The 16,096-nt window shown below is 43.2% G+C and overlaps 1 protein-coding gene across 5 annotated transcripts in view; it reads left to right on the top strand.

The window, feature by feature from the left end:
- The window catches only part of NF2 (NF2, moesin-ezrin-radixin like (MERLIN) tumor suppressor), an 86,993-nt gene that overhangs the window by 12,863 nt on the left and 58,034 nt on the right, over positions 1-16,096 (top strand). For all 5 annotated transcript variants that reach the window (XM_056859415.1, XM_056859416.1, XM_056859417.1 and 2 more), the window contains exons 2-4: positions 3,268-3,393; positions 5,575-5,697; positions 8,081-8,164. In XM_056859415.1, the coding sequence (XP_056715393.1) occupies positions 3,268-3,393; positions 5,575-5,697; positions 8,081-8,164 (333 nt within the window). The remainder of the gene's footprint in view (positions 1-3,267; positions 3,394-5,574; positions 5,698-8,080; positions 8,165-16,096) is intronic.

Raw genomic sequence — 16,096 nt, forward strand, 5'->3', positions numbered from 1 at the left:
GTTTTCTGTTGCCCCAGAAGGTCGGACCAGAACCAACGGGTTAAAATTAAATCAGAAGAGTTTCCATCTAGGCATTAGGAAGAATTTTCCAACAGTTAGAGCGGTTCCTCAGTGGTACAGGCTTCCTCGGGAGATGGTAAGCGCTCCTTCCCTGGAGGTTTTTAAGCAGAGGCTAAATGGCCATCTGTCAGCAATGCTGATTCTGTGAACTTAGGCAGTTCATGAGAGGGTATCTTGGCCATCTTCTGGGCATGGAGTAGGGGTCACTAGGTGTGTGTGGGAGAGGTAGTTGTGAAATTCCTGCAATGTGCAGGGGGTTGGACTAGATGACCCTGATGGTCCCTTCCAGCTCTATGATTCTATTCATTGAGGCAGATGCTTCAGATGGCAACAGTGACTGATGCATGGGATACTGAGATATTCTCCTGTGGAGGCTTCGTTGCAATGAATGGGAGATGGGCCAGAGCCCATGTTTCAGTGAGGGCTTGCAGTGGAGAGATTACTGCTTGATTCTGCTCAAAGGCATTTGTGTGGCGTCAGCAATATCTAAGGCTTGGCCTGGGTTTAATGGAGTTTCAGAACTGCTTGATTGTTAGAGAGTCCAAATATCCACAACCTAGGACTGGGATGCTATGACTTTGCCATCTCCTTCCTCCACTCTTCCCCCCAGTCTAAATTTATATTGAAAACTCCTTGGGACAGAGATCTGACTTTTGCATATGGTGCTCTGTAAAGCATTGTATAATGGGAATTTTAGCCATGTATAAAGCACGACATAGGTAATCAAAAATATGCCTGTCTTCTTTCTACTGCTTTGTCTAATTTCTCAGAATAACTGTGTGTGCATCTGTATTTATCTAAAAGCACTGGCAGTTAGTGGAAGTTGAAATCTCCTCTCCTTGAAATAAGAAGCAGTAGCCAGAAGAGGGCAGTGTGCGATAACAGCTACAGAATGAGTAGTATTGAAGGAAAGCAATCTTTGCCATGTGTGAACATTAATACTGAGATGCTGATGTTATGCAGGTGATCCTAAAAATGACAGATTCTGACAGGTTGGGAAGAGCGATTTTCTGCCATCAGGCTTTTGAAGAAGGGCCATATGTCCTTAAGTGCTGCCTGGGTGTTCTGCCTCCATGAATAGACACCAAGTATTGCTTGCTTTTGCATCTGATGAAGTGGGTTGTAGTCTGAAAGCTGATTCCATAAGAAATAAATAGTCTGATAAGATGCAGTTGGACTGTTTGCTTTTTTCGTACCAATAGACTAACATGACTACCTATCTGGAAGTTTGCTTTACTGAGTCTCTTCATTGCATTGACCTTCTTGTTTTTAGGTTTTGCTTTGTTTAAAGCAAAACCTTCTTGTAATAAGGGTTGCATCCATGAGGTGATGATTTTTCATATTCTTTTTGTTGCAGTGGAATGTCCACATGGTAGCTTTCCCTGCTGTTGCCTTGCCGCAGCCCTGCCATTCTCCCTGCAGAGATAGGTTAGCTTCCAAATTTAAGCCATAGTGATAGGTCAATTACCGGTATATTTTATAATTAACATATACCTATCAATTATATTTTATACTTAGCACATACCTATAGTTTGAAATTGGTAATTGACATGTTGCTTTAGCTTAGTGCTGTATCAGTATGTCAATCATGCCTTTTTAAAAGCCCCACAAAGCCCTCTGGTGGCAGGAGTGGGTGGATATAGCCACCAAAGGGATACTAAGGCAAGGAAAATGGGACTTGCAAAATGGGACTTGCAAAAATGTACACCTTTACATCCATAGAGCATGCAAAGGTTCTGTAACCTCGAAAGTTTGGGAGAGATCACAGCAGAGTGGGGAAGAATGATGAGGTGGTGTCATGTGGATGCTCCAAAAACACTCCAGTTTAGACATGAAACTGGACCAAACTTCCATGTGGAAGCAGCCAAATTGAGGCTGATACAGAGTCCCTTAGTTGGGCTTGGGCTGCTTGTATTCAATGAGCGCCTACATTGTGTACTTCACTGAAATAAATGCTGCAAACAAAGGGTATTTTTACCAAGACAACTTCAGTGTTACCTTGCAAAGCTAACATGGATCCTTATGTAGATTTTTGCTTGTTTAATAACTTTCAGATAAGGCTAGTACTTTTCTTTTTAAATGTGTAGGAATGTTCTTTAAGGCCTGCAAGTTTTTGAGGCGCAAGTATAACTGGTTATATGAATCTAGAAGCAAAAATTACTAAATTGAGGCTATTGTACTTTGGTCACATTATTAGAAGACAACAATCATTGGAAAAGACAATAACGCTAGGAAAAGTCAAAGGCAGCCGGAAAAGAGGAAGACCCAACATGAGATGGATTGACTCTATAAAGGAAGCCACTGCTCTCAGTTTGCAATACCTGAGCAAGGCTGTTAATAATTAGGGTGTTTTGGAGGACATTGATTCAGGGTCGCCGTGAGTCGGAAGAGACTTGACGGAACTTAACACACACATGCTTCACTTCCCTTTTATAAATACCTCCCATAAACACAGTGTTTAAAAACATGTACATGAAAGGCCATCTTCCAGTTACTTATGTATACTGTAGGGGAATGTTAGCTGTTTGTGTGACTCTTTATCCTCAAAATAACCTCCTGGGCATGTTGCCCTAGTCTTCTCCATATCCCCTTGAGCACTTTCCCCTATAAAGGACTCTGCTCTTCTCCATTGCTGCCCCTTACACTTAGAACACCTATGTGGTGCCTCTTCTCTTTCTTATTCAATGGCCACCTTTTCCATGGAGCCAAGTTAACAGAAGGGAAACAAACAGGTATGCAAAAAGTACATCCTCTTAGCTGGGGTATGGTACGAGAATGTTGCAGTATCTCATCTAAATTTGCTGGTGCATCTAAGAATAGGAGGCACTTGCCTTTTTGGAGTGAAACTACCACTGGTGGTTCCAAAAGGGACCGGATTTGTTAATGAATTCCAATTCTTCAGCTTTTTACTCCGGCTATTCTTTCTTTCTTTTGGCCTACTGGTATTCATGATTCCATATGAGAATAATCTAAAGAAGTAGTCTGAAACATCTTGGAATTCCTGGGAGGAATTATCTCAGGATGGGAACCCTGAGATGATAACATCCGAACCTTGATAGCGTAAGCAAGTCTTTTACCAATTCGCTTCCACAGTTACATTGTTTTTGCTTTTTCTAACTGCATCGCAATGCCATATACAAACATGAAAATACCTTGATTTGAGAACTGGAGGTTGCAAGTTGATTTACTTTTGTTTCTGTATTGCAGGTGAAATGGAAAGGGAAGGACTTGTTTGATCTGGTATGCAGGACGTTAGGCCTCCGTGAAACTTGGTTCTTCGGTCTGCAGTACATGATCAAGGACACTATGGCCTGGCTCAAAATGGACAAGAAGGTAGGAATATGCAGGGGGAGGACACCAATGACTACACTGGCCAAGCAGGTGGTCTGAGAGCACCCAATAATGTATCATTGTTAAAGCTAAGTGATGTGAAAGCTGCTCACTGTCTAAACAGGAGATTGCTGAGAGCCACAGGCAAGCTGGGCTGAGCATTTTGTGACAGAGCAAGAACTAATAGAATATCTGAATCTGCAAAAAACCTTTTAATGCATTGTTTGGTAGATCTGGGGTCACTTTGAGAGGAATTATGGACGTCTGTACTCCAGATATAGGATTCAAGTTGAAACCCCCTAATCTTCAAAATACATCAGTTTTTCAGGACCATATTCTTATTCGGCTCTAAAACCTTGAACTAATCATAAAAGACCATTTCTTTTCTGCAGCATTAGTGTTGTTCTAGCTTTAATGTGATTAACAGTGTAATTACTAGTACTGCATCTTTAGGACCCTTCCTTCTTATTTTTTCATTTTGATGGGTTTAGTGTTTCACTCCCCTGCTTAGTCTTAATCTAATTTAAATATTCAATCTTTTGCTTTATACGCTTAGATTTATAGGGGGGGCTGTTTTATACATCTCTTCAGGTTTTGAATATCCATACAAGCATCTCATGACATTGAACTTTCATCAGAAACAAACATACTGGCACAGGAGTTCAAGCTGCTTAAGCCAAGACCAGTGCACTTATTTGGGCCATTCTGTGTGTGGCTGTGGTTTGGAATCTTAAAATGTTATTTTTGTCTTATTTTTTTCATATAATAAAGGTGCATCTTTTTGTGTGCCGCACTTCCTGAATAAATCCAGTCAGTTGCTGTGAAATGGCAGCCATCTTGATTTATGTCTAAAACATTGTAACACAAATGTTCATGTTTTTCTCCCTTTCCTTAGAATAAAGGATGGTCACTGATTTTGCTATTTTCAAATCCTTTTCGATACAATTAAATTTCCATTAGGAGCCCCGTGGAGCAGAGTGGTGAGCTGCAATACTGCAGTCCAAGCTCTGCTCACGACCTGAGTTCGATCCCGACAGAAGTTGGTTTCAGGTAGCCGGCTCAAGGTTGACTCAGCCTTCCATCCTTCTGAGGTCGGTAAAATGAGTACCAAGCTTGCTGGGGGTAATGGGAAGATGACTGGGGAAGGTGCTGGCAACCCCCCCCCCGTAAACAAAGTCTGCCTAGAAAACTTCGGGATGTGACATCACCCCATGGGTCAGGAATGACCCGGTGCTTGTACAGGGGACCTTTACCTTTTTTTAATTCCCATTACATTCCAGAGTAGCACTGGCACTTTGCATTTCAAATGTTAACACTTGTGCATTTTAAACTTGGTGTATCCTGAATTTCTAGTTAATTAAATTACAAGAACTAGACAGAATTATTTTAGATAATTGTTAGATTATGAGATATCTTTTAAAGATTTATGCTAGCTTCAGCTGCATGATTTTCATTGCAGTCCTAAGCAGAGTTACACCTTTGACTTCAATGGACTTAGCAGAGTTACACCCTAAGCATAGGCGTACACTGTTAAGAGTTTTAAAAGTTTTATCATACTTTCCCAAATATAATAAGTTATTAAATAATCAGCTGTTTTAACTTTTATCTGTGCTGCAGTTTCTCCAGTAGTTTTGCAGCCAAGTCCTATGCATTTTACTCAGAAGTAAATCCTAAATTCAATGGAATATTTAGTAAGGCTGCTTAGTATGGCAGCTCCTCTCCTGCCATGTTACTCCTTGCTGGGTTCCATGACCAGAAGTAACCCTGTCTGGGTGAAGTGCACCTGGTTTGGGGGGGGGGGGACGGGACACAAAAGTTCAGCACTTTCGTTCTCTACTTTAAATCATCCCCTGTCCTGCTTTATAGCTAGGGGCACAGATAGTACAACCCACCTTCTAAAAAACGAGGCTGTGCCACCATCATGTCTAATTGGCCCCTAAGACTTATGAGCAAGAACTGTGTGTATTCAAGAGTGTTAGAAGAACCAACTTCAAATAGAACAGGGCAGAAAGATACTCAGTCCGTGGTAGGCACAGGTCACAGCACGCTATGTACTGTGGCGTTTTGTTTCTTTTGCATGACCCTTTTTTTTCAGGCTAGGTCACAGAGAAGAATAACATCTGAACTGTAAGAGAGAGAACTTGTGTGGTTTTGGAGAGGCTAAATAGAGCTCTAATCCTGCAGGTCCTGGACCATGATGTTCCAAAGGAGGAGCCTGTGACTTTTCACTTCTTAGCCAAGTTTTATCCAGAGAATGCCGAGGAGGAGCTTGTTCAGGAGATCACTCAGCACTTATTTTTTCTTCAGGTACGTGAGTTTGTAGGGGAGGCTGGGGGCTCGCCCAGGCCAGTGGAAAGTAAACTGGCAGGAGAAATTCTTTTGGGGTAGAACAGAAGATATATTTTTTTCAGCCCTATCAAGGAAGCTACTGTTGGATTTGTTGAACATGTCAGGTGACTTTAAAGCAGGGGTGTCGAACTCAATTGTTACGAGGCCAGATATGACATAAATGTCACTTGGTTGGGCCAGGCCATGCCTCCCCATCCCAGATCGAGAGTGTGGGATGGTGGCTGCCTCAGCTGGCTCGCGGGCTGGATAAGAGCTCTCAAGGGTCTGGATCCTGCCCTCGGGCCTTATGTTTGACACCCCTGCTTTAAAGGATTCAGTATGTGAACCTTGGTGCCTATGTAGTCTGAAGCGCCTGATTGCCAGAAGTCTAAAAAGGCAATGTATTGGATCCTACAACACCTTTCCACCAACAGAGACTCTCCCCCACCCCCCATCAGAGGAATTCTTTCACATCAGAAAAAAGTCATTCTCGTATGAAGTGCTGTGTGTAAGCTATGGATTACTGTGGCAAAATTTAGCACGTATATATTAGAAGCCATTTGGGACTGAAGAAGTCAGATGACGAAACAGATTGCTTCTAGAAGACCGTCTTCTTCTTCTGTTTGGCGTTTTCTGTGATGTACTTTTCGTCTGAGTACTCCACAACGTGCTTTCAGCAACAGGACTATAACATCACTTTCATTTTGGAAAATTATTCCTCTTGATGTTTTTGTCATGTGTTGGTTGTGGTAGGATTGCATGCATTCTTGTTTTGAAACACGATATTTTGACTTTATGAATCTTTATTTGGTCTTTTTAGCATTCATTCCAGTATTAATTGTAATTAATATTGCAATAACTAGACAGTTCATTCAGATATTGTTATTTATTGGATAGTGGCCTGCCTATGTTACTTTACATTATACTCAATTAGGCCATCAGTCCATCAAGGTCAGTATTGTCTATCCAGTATTGTCTATCCAAGGTCTCAGTAGAAGTCTTTTTACATCACCAACTGCCTGGTCCTTTCTAACTGAAGGTGCTAGGGACTGAACCTGGGACCTTCTGCAGGCCAAGCAAGGTCTACCACTGAACCACAGCCTATATTCCCCCCCCCCTCAAAAAAAAATCTTCACTGGAAGAAGTCTTTCTCCTTTAAAGCAAAACATAGCATAAGATAATCACAGGATCCAACTTAGTGGAACGGAGTTACAGAATCCAATCCTATGTCTCTCCCTCAATACATGGGATCCAAAGTATGTATTAATTTGATCCATACCCAGCCCACGCTGATTACAAGGAGCGTCTGAAAATGGGACGCTTTAAAACTTTACTGTCAAAATGGGACAAACGTTTACCTCATTAACTGAAGCCAGCATTCCAGCATAGAGCAGGTTAAGCTCTCCCTGGGGGGCAGTGTGGATCTGTAGGGGTTGCCTTGCTTCTTCAGAGATGGATTTGGAAGAGGGGGTACTTCCGGTGGCAACCAGGACCATAAATGCATAAAGCACACCTCATTTACTAGTACATGAAATGATAGTCCATGAGAAAATGAGATTTATGGGTTGTAGTATACCAATACAATTTCAAAAGGCTTTGCAATGATCTTATTTAAGTATTGTACCCTACTTTTCTCCCTCACTGGGGACTCAAAATGGCTAAAAAAAATGAAATACACATAAAAAAGAACAATTTGTTAAAAAAATGAACAACACAGGTGGCTCCTGATGCTCTCATAAAGCAGGTGATGAGTCATCGGGACATTCCGGGTTGGTGCTGGTCCCACTAGAGAGACACTGTCCTTCATTGTTACTCCTCTGAAGATGCCTGCCACAGCTGCTGGCGAAACGTCAGGAAAGAAAATACCAAGACCACGGTTACACAACCCGGATAACCTACAAGAACCAATGAACTCTGACCGTGAAAGCCTTCGACAATATCTTAATGGTGAATTACTAAGTGCAGCCAACAAAGATGGAGCTGGTGAAAAACTTGGGAACTTCTGTATTAAATGCCAGATGTTATAAATTGATTTTTTCTTAAAGGAACAGGAGCCAGTAAATCCAAATGGATGGTTCTCCTGGCACCCTTCAAGAACATTTTCTGTAGTGCTTATTGGATAAGGATTTTTATTTTTTGCTTTGCAAGTAGCGTTTGCTTGCGTTTTGCTCAGTGAAATTAAGCCATTCTTGTAATCTACTTTTACCGGTGATGATGGAATCCTGGGCCCCAAAGACTTCAAATGTAATTGAAAATAAACAGTCTGGCAGGCAGCTGTGGATGTCTGTTGTGAACCAACTCTGAATGTCTACTGGGGTTGCCATACTTAGCAGTGTTATCTCTGCTTGACTGTTTTGCTCAGGTGAAGAAGCAGATCTTAGATGAGAAGATCTATTGTCCACCTGAGGCATCTGTTCTCCTTGCCTCCTATGCAGTCCAAGCTAAGGTAAGTGTAGGTACTTAATGAGACTTTCCCTCCTCCCTATCTGGGTTAGATTCTGGCCTGGCTTTGTTTCCTATACCTCTCAAATGACATGTCCTGGTGCAAACTTTGACAGTTTTGTCCTCACGGAAAACGATGGCAGGAGCCGCAGTGTGATGTTGTCATTTTCCGTGGATTTGCCTACTCCTTTTCAGCTTTCAACACACTGTTGCTTCCGAACTGAAGCTCCCAGACTCTGTAAACGTTGAGTGCCAGGAGGTTTCCAGTTTTTGCCACTTTTGTCCCATCTATTAAGACTTTATGAGGACTGTATAATACATTTGAGGCGACACAGCTTCAGAATAAAAGGAAATAATGACAGAAGAAGTGCAGTGGGCCCCTAGGTTGTTGTCTGGCATTATTCATGACAAGCTGTTCTAAATTAATTGGCTGTTCAGCCTGTATTTTCAATGAAGCCTTTGGTTGAGGACAAATTGCTCATCTGTGGCGTACATTTGTGATCGCGCTCAAGCCTTTGCCTTGCGCCATCTTGTGGAATGAGCTTTGTCGCCGGTGTGATGTGAGTTTGCTCTTGTCTCCCTCGATGACTTCTTTGATTGCAGTCACACAGAGAGTGGTGATGGTTTTGTTCGCAGCCTTTCTAATGTTCTCGGCTCCCCCGTTCGCTGACAGCTCTGCACTTTCCCTCCTTGCGTCATCTCTTCTTTGTTCAAACAAAAAAAGGCACTACTGGTGGCGTTGTAGTTATGTAGTGAAATGATGTTCTGGACGCACAAATATTGATAAATGGTTATTTTTAACGAGCAGTACTCTTTGTGGTCCTTGTGAGTGGTGACTAATGCACCTTATCTTTTTACCTTAAAATTAAATTGCTGTGATTTTGTGTAGTGAGCTAGCCAGCTAGGGCTGATGAATCTCTTAATAAGTGTTTACAAAGGAGCGTATTGCATTGAACACCTACTGGCCGTTTTGCCATTAGGCTGTAAGGGTGAGCATTTGTCTTGTGGTTTTGCTGTTCCTGCATTATGTTCTCAAGCAGGAGGTATGTAGAACAACTTTAATTGGCCAAAAAACCCAGCTTTGCTTAGCAGACTGTGCCCGCTTCTACCTGTTGAGTTCAGAAACTGCTGCTATAGTGTTGCCAAAGGTGTTTTTCATGCTGGAAAGCTCTTGCCCTTTATTGACTGGCTGCATGCTTGGCAATATGATATTATCTCATGTTTCATCGGGAAACTGTACCTAGGGATCCTTTTCAGGGTTCGTTAAGTCTAGTCGCCTGGTTGCCAGTGACAGGCACCCCAACCTCATGTGCTTTGCACAAAGATTCTCTTATCTTGGTGATTCCCACGTAAATCATATGCAAAGGAGAGAAACTACCTGGAGGGTTCTGTGGGATCATAAATAACGACTAGCTAGCAAACCAAAAGAAGAAAAGCACCAGTGATGACACCTAATAGAAAGAATTAATTAATTGGAGAACCAGCGTGGTGTGGTTAAGAGTGGTGGTTTGGAGCAGTGGACTCTAATCTGGAGAACCGGGTTTGATTCCCACTCCTCCACATGAGCAGCGGATGCTAATCTGGTTGGTTTCCCCACTTCTACACACAAAGCCAGCTGGGTGATCTTGGGCAAGTCACAGTTCTATTAAGAGCTCTCTCAGCCCCATCTACCTCTAGGGTTGCCAACCTCCAGGTATTAGCTGGAGATCTGCTGTTACAACTGATCTCCTGCCAATAGAGATCAGTTCACCTGGAGAAAATGGCCGCTTTGGCAATTGGACTCTATGGCATTGAAGTCCCTCCCCTCCCCAAACCCCGCCCTCTTCAGGCTCCGCCGCCAAAACCTCCCGCCGGTGGTGAACAGGGACCTGGCAACCCCACCTACCTCACAGGGTGTCTGTTGTGGGGAGGGGAAGGGAAGGTGATTGCAAGCTGGTTTGATTCTCCCTTAAGTGGTAGAGAAAGTCGGCATATAAAAACCAACTCTTCTTCTTAAAGTACAAAATCAGAAGGGTTAGATCTCAAGATAATTAATGATGAAATGTCCATTTTTAAATCTTGGATTAGGTAAGCAAGCTTCTTTAATCTTTGGCCTAGCAGCATTTCTTGGGCTATGTTTAAGAATTCATAGGGTAGAAAAGTGGACTTCTTCTCTTGGTTAGATGTTATAAGAAAAAATAATATGTTCTGGAATAAAGTATAAACAACGAGAAGATGTCTTGCTGAATATAACAATCAAAATACACACAAATTTAAATTAACTGACCAGACTACTTGAGAATATCTAAGAACCTCTGTTCACCCTTGTACAATGTATGGGGCAGTGTCATGGCAACTACTGGATTCAGGCCCTGGAGGAGGGTAGAAAGAATTATAGTCTCATTTTGGAAAGTAACCATATAACAGTCCTGAGTTACAGCTTTCTTTGTATGCTGGGCATGGCAATCTTTCAATCCCTAGGGCTTTGATAATCAACAGATCTGTGAAACAATGAAATTAACTTTAAAATGTTTGCAGTGAGCTATAACTTAACTAGGTGATGTTTTAATAAATGCAAGCAATTAACTGAACTTGTGTTTAGTTTTTATCCTGGAATACCACGCCACAAAAATAAATAAATAAATGAAACTGAAACAGGTTAAACAATGGCAACTATTAAGCAAGGAAAAATCTGTGTTGAAAGGCATTCACTCTAAATCTTCCTGGCTGGAGATGCCGTCCACTATAACAGATGGCCAATAGGAGCAACTTTGCTCTGCTGCTAGGTTAGCACCCTGTCTAGTGAGGGAAGCAGCCCTCATTCCTGGTCCTGCTAACTCATTATACCATAATGAAATGAGAAAAGTGTTGCCGCCTATGCAACAGCATTCTTGGCTTTAGGAAATATTTGATAACTTCTGGGGAGGGGGGAATGGAATATTTTAAAATACTTGATTGTGATCAAATAATAGGCAGCCAGCTAACTGCTCAGTTGAGTGACGTGCTTGCCTTACCTGGGATTAATTTGTCCCAGGATTTAGAATTCCATTCAGTGCCTGAAATCATCTAATCCTCAGCAGAGTAAAAGTACATCTTTAATAATAGTATTAAAAAACAATAGTGCCATTGAGGTAGCTGGCGCTGTACCGAATAACCTAAGTGTCTCTGCCCCAAGGACCCTACATTCTAGAGCCGTGTTGGCGAACCTATGGCACGCGTGCCACTTCCGGCACGCGTAGCCCTCTCTGCCGGCACGCGCGGTTCCTCCAAGCCGCTGGCCTTTCCGGCTCTGCCCCGCCCCGGGTGATCTCCAACCAATAGAGATCAGTTCCCCTGGAAAAAATCGCCACTTTGGCAATTGGACTCTATGGCACTGAAGTCCTTTCCCAAACCCCGCCCTCCTCAGGCACCACCCCAAAAACCTCCCACTCATGGCGAAGAGGAACTTGGCAACCCTAGCCTCTCCCTCTGGGCCCCCTCTGGGGGTGGTATTCAGGTTAAATTGCCGCATTGGCACTCGGCGATAAATATGTGGGTTTTCGGTTGCAGTTTGGGCACTCGGTCTCTAAAAGGTTCGCCATCACTGTTCTAGAGGAAAGGAGTGGGAAGCAAGGGATAATAGAGGCAAGCTGGCAAATGTAATTTGAATCTGGTTGAGTTGTGTATGAGGTCCAAAGGGGTAAATCAGACAGCCGTTTTAGATAAGATCGTTTTTGAGCAATGTCCACTGTGTATTTTGCAAATTGCTTGCCATCCTGCCAGTTTTTGGTGTTTTGTTTTAAGCAGAAAATATTAAAAACAACAACAATAAAGGCCCTTTCTCACAGCAGTAAACATAGTAAAATAATTTTTCTGAGAAATGTGAATCATTGTAAGTGACTATGCTTGTTCTAGCCTCCTGGATTTTGTACTGCCTTGATTCCTGCATGTGCTTTTTTTCTCCTTATTTGTTATTTCCAAAACTAATAACACTTTGGTACCTTGAATATAAATGCAAACAAAATTTATGTGCTACAACGAAAACCAGATGTCTGGTTGATAGAGAAACAATCTACAAGTATAAACAGAAACATGAATCAGTGTTCGTTCAAGAAGAACTGTTTTCCTGACACTTACAGCGATCTAATTTAATTGAAAAGCTTTGTGTACGTTTTCTTTTTGAAGTTTGTCAGATTATTTGAACCAGCATCTCTTGAAATATTTATGCCATTTTAAATATTTTTAGGGGGGGAATGATTTAATTTTTCATTTAGGCTTATTCTTGGTAAATCTCAAACTCATAAGTAGGGATGACAACTGATTAAAGATTTCTTTAAAAAATGGTTTGGCTTTTCACCTGTCAATGAAATTCATATTCATTTATTGTAAAACCTTGATGAATGTGCCTTTTTTGAAGTTCTTGAAGGAAGGTTGTAATTTCTCTTAGATACCTGATAATTAAATGAAGCTACCACTGATGCCTAGGAGGAACAGCTGATTTTTTTGCTAAATTTAGAAGCATAAAGTACAGAATGTGCCTTATATGCACTGTCATACTAAGGATTACACAGCGGCAGTAATTAACAAATTCAAGGCCCCCCAGTATTGTGCAACCCCAGTCAGTGTGCATTAACTTGTAAGTTGTGTGCTGTTTTAATTGCTAGAAGAAAAGGCATAGTAGTTTTTATTGCTAGAAGAAAAGGCATAGAGAACCAGCATGGTGTAGTGGTTAAGATTGGTGGTTTGGAGCAGTGGACTCTGATGTGGAGAACCAGGTTTGATTCCCCACTCCTCCACATGAGCGGAGAGGCTAATCTGGTGAACTGGATTTGTTTCCCCACTCCTACACATGAAGCCAGCTGGGTGAACTTGGGCAAGTTACAGCTCTGTTAGAGCTCTCTCAGCCCCACCTACCTCACAGGGTGTCTGTTGTGGGGAGGGGGAGGGAAGGTGATTGTAAGCCGCTTTGAGTCTCTCTTAAGTGGTAGAGAAAGTTGGAATATAAAAACCAACTCTTCTTCTTCTTCTTTCATCCTAAGATTGAAAAGGAGGAGAGAAATGATCTTTCATAGCTTTATGCTTCATCAAATTTGGCATAGGGTGGAGAGTGCCAGGCCAGTAGGTCTCTGTGTTCTGTGTTGCAGAAGTCTCGTCATAAGTCCAGAATCTACTCTGCTTCTCAGGGTGGTTGATTCTGCCAGCAACCCCAATGTGAGAGTTTTCAAAGGATGCAATAACGCCCTGCTGGCTGCTAACCAGGTAGCTTTTGCCCCATTAGTGACAATCAACCCCTCCGTGGTGGGGGGGTTGTACTCATGGTCACTGCTGTTGGCCTCTTTGTGGACACCAAAAAGACACTATGGCATCCTTTTCTCAGAAATCTGCCTGTTTCTACTGGTTGCCAGTGCCCTCGGGCACTCATGATGGCCACTAGAAGTGTGGATTCAGTTGCACCAATAAACTTGAAACTAAAGCTTTGGTTGCACCGATTGATCTATTTGAAATGTATCACCCCGCTCACAACTTCTACTTAAGCTGGGATCTCTTCATGAAGTTGATTCCAGAAAGCCAAGATTTTTGGGGGGTTGAAATGAAGCTATTTTGGCCGTCCTATTCCCAGCCATGTACTTTCAACATGAGCCGGCATGGTGTAGTGGTTAAGAGCAGTGGTTTGGAGTAGTGGACTCTGATCTGGAGAACCAGGTTTGATTCTCCGCTCCTCCACATGAGCAGCAGACGCTAACCTGCTGAACTGGATTTGTTTCTCCACTCCTCCACATGAAGCCAGCTGGGTGACCTTGGGCTAGTCACACTCTCTCAGCCCCACCTACCTCACAGGGTGTCTGTTGTGGGGAGGGGAAGGTAATTGTAAGCCGGTTTGATTCTTCCGTAAGTGGGAGAGAAAGTCGGCATATGAAAACCAACTCCTCTTCTTCTACAACGATGATTGGGTCCACCAAAAGTATTTAGGCTCTTCCTGGAACCTGCGGGAGCTGCTAGGTGCCTTCCTTGGATCAGCTCTTGCAGCATTTCTTACATGACTCAAACTCTGAGTCAGATGCTGATTGGGCACTTCCTTTGCATCTGTGCTGGCTCCAAATTTGGCACTTCCGTCCTGAAGCCCCTCTTGCCTCGTATGAGGCATGGGAATGGCTTTGCTGCCAAGAGGATACGTATGCAAGTCATGGATGCTGAGCCCTGGCATTTTTGCTCCAACTTTAAATAGAGACTGATTGAGTGACTCCTGGCTTCCTGTGTGCACTCTCTTTCATCATCTGTGTTGCTAAGCAATCCCAGTCTTCCTCCCTATCTGAGCGGAGTCCTCACTGAGGACACAGAGATGGAGAATGTTGTGCATGCTGGGCTTAATGATGAAAGGAAATCGTGTCCTGGCTTTCTAACTGGGCAATGTCAGCATGGTGCAAATCCAGATCAAAATATTTCCGGCATGTATCGCTTGTAGATCACGCACTCTTATGTCACCTCCTCCAAGGTGGCTGCTCCATGCCCCTTTGTACCGTGTCTTTTCTGCACGTTACAGGAGCAGCCAGCCTGAATTCTTAATTTCCAAAGTGATTGTTTCATTGGGTTTCCTGTTGTTTGAAGAGTATTGACACAAAATGATGGATCATATGTGCTAACATGAATAATGATTTGGTGCACTTGTCTGATAACAGTGGTATTTAGTGGCCCAATTTAGGTAAAAGAGCTTTTGGCAGCAGGACGGATTGCTGTCTGGAGGATCTTTGACTGCCCATCTAAATCTTACTTGCAAGGAAAGTTGATGATCAAATGCATTAATGGGGATGCTGATGAGCTGGACCGGAATGGTTGCCGGCTATATATAATAAGGTACCGCTTGGAGGCCGGTTCTTAACAGGGAGGTATTCATGCCGCGTGAAGTAGCCTGATGGTTTGACCAACTCACTGGCAAGCCAGGATGGTGGGAAATTGTACCTTATGGTCTCCGGCACATGGGCCTTTTAGTTGCAATCTGGAACCTGAAGTTCAGTAGCAGAGAGGGCACTATTCTGTTGTCCAAGCAAAGGAAGAATTCAAGGCTCCCAGTATTTATACTAATGGCTCATACAGAGGCCGTGCTGCTTGCCAGTCATAAGAGCTGGTTCTGTGCGCTTTTATTCTCTTCTGGGCTTGGAAGGCTGGTCGCACGCCTAGTAGCTTGCTAGGCTAAGCGTGGTGTAGTGGTTAAGAGCGGTGGTTTCGAGTGGTGAACTCTGATCTGGAGAACTAGGTTTGGTTCCCCACTCCTCCACATGAGTGGCGGAGGCTAATCTGGTGAACTGGATTTGTTTCCCCACTCCTACGCACGAAGCCAGCTGGGTGACCTTGGGCCAGTTACACTCTCAACCCCACCTACCTCACAGGGTGTCTGTTGTGGGGAGGGGAAGGTAAGGTGATTGTAAGCCGGTTTGAGTCTCCCTTAAGTGGTAGAGAAAGTCGGCATATAAAAACCAACTCTCCTTCTCCTTCTCCTTCTCCTCCTCCTCTTCCTCCTCCTCCTCCTCCTGACACCTTTGGAATCTTGACATAGCGTGGTCAGCATAGCCACAAAATGGCTGCTGGAGGAGGTGGAGCCAGCCACAGTGTGCCATTAGTCTCATAGTGAAGATTGTTGTGTTGTGGTGGCAGCTGCTGCCGTCGCCAAACCAACATTTTTTAAAAATCTACACGGCCAATCAAATCTCCACTAGCCTTGTTGAGCAAAGGCCCCACCTGGCCCCACCCCCTTTCTAAGAACACGTGGTGAGCTTCAAAAAAGGTGTTGGTGGTTGCCATGGCACCTACAGGCATCATGTTGGGGACCCTTGCCCAAGGTGATGTCTTCTGGCCCTTCCCCTCAACATCTGTACAAATTCTAATTCAGCCACTAATGTCATTTGGGGGGGGGGGGAGGTAGTTCTTTATAATCCTTTATAAAACCAGTAGCTGATGGACCATTTTCTCAATTCCAGATGTT

The sequence above is a fragment of the Euleptes europaea genome, chromosome 13 (assembly GCF_029931775.1).
Source record: "Euleptes europaea isolate rEulEur1 chromosome 13, rEulEur1.hap1, whole genome shotgun sequence".
Taxonomy (NCBI): Eukaryota; Metazoa; Chordata; class Lepidosauria; order Squamata; family Sphaerodactylidae; genus Euleptes; species Euleptes europaea.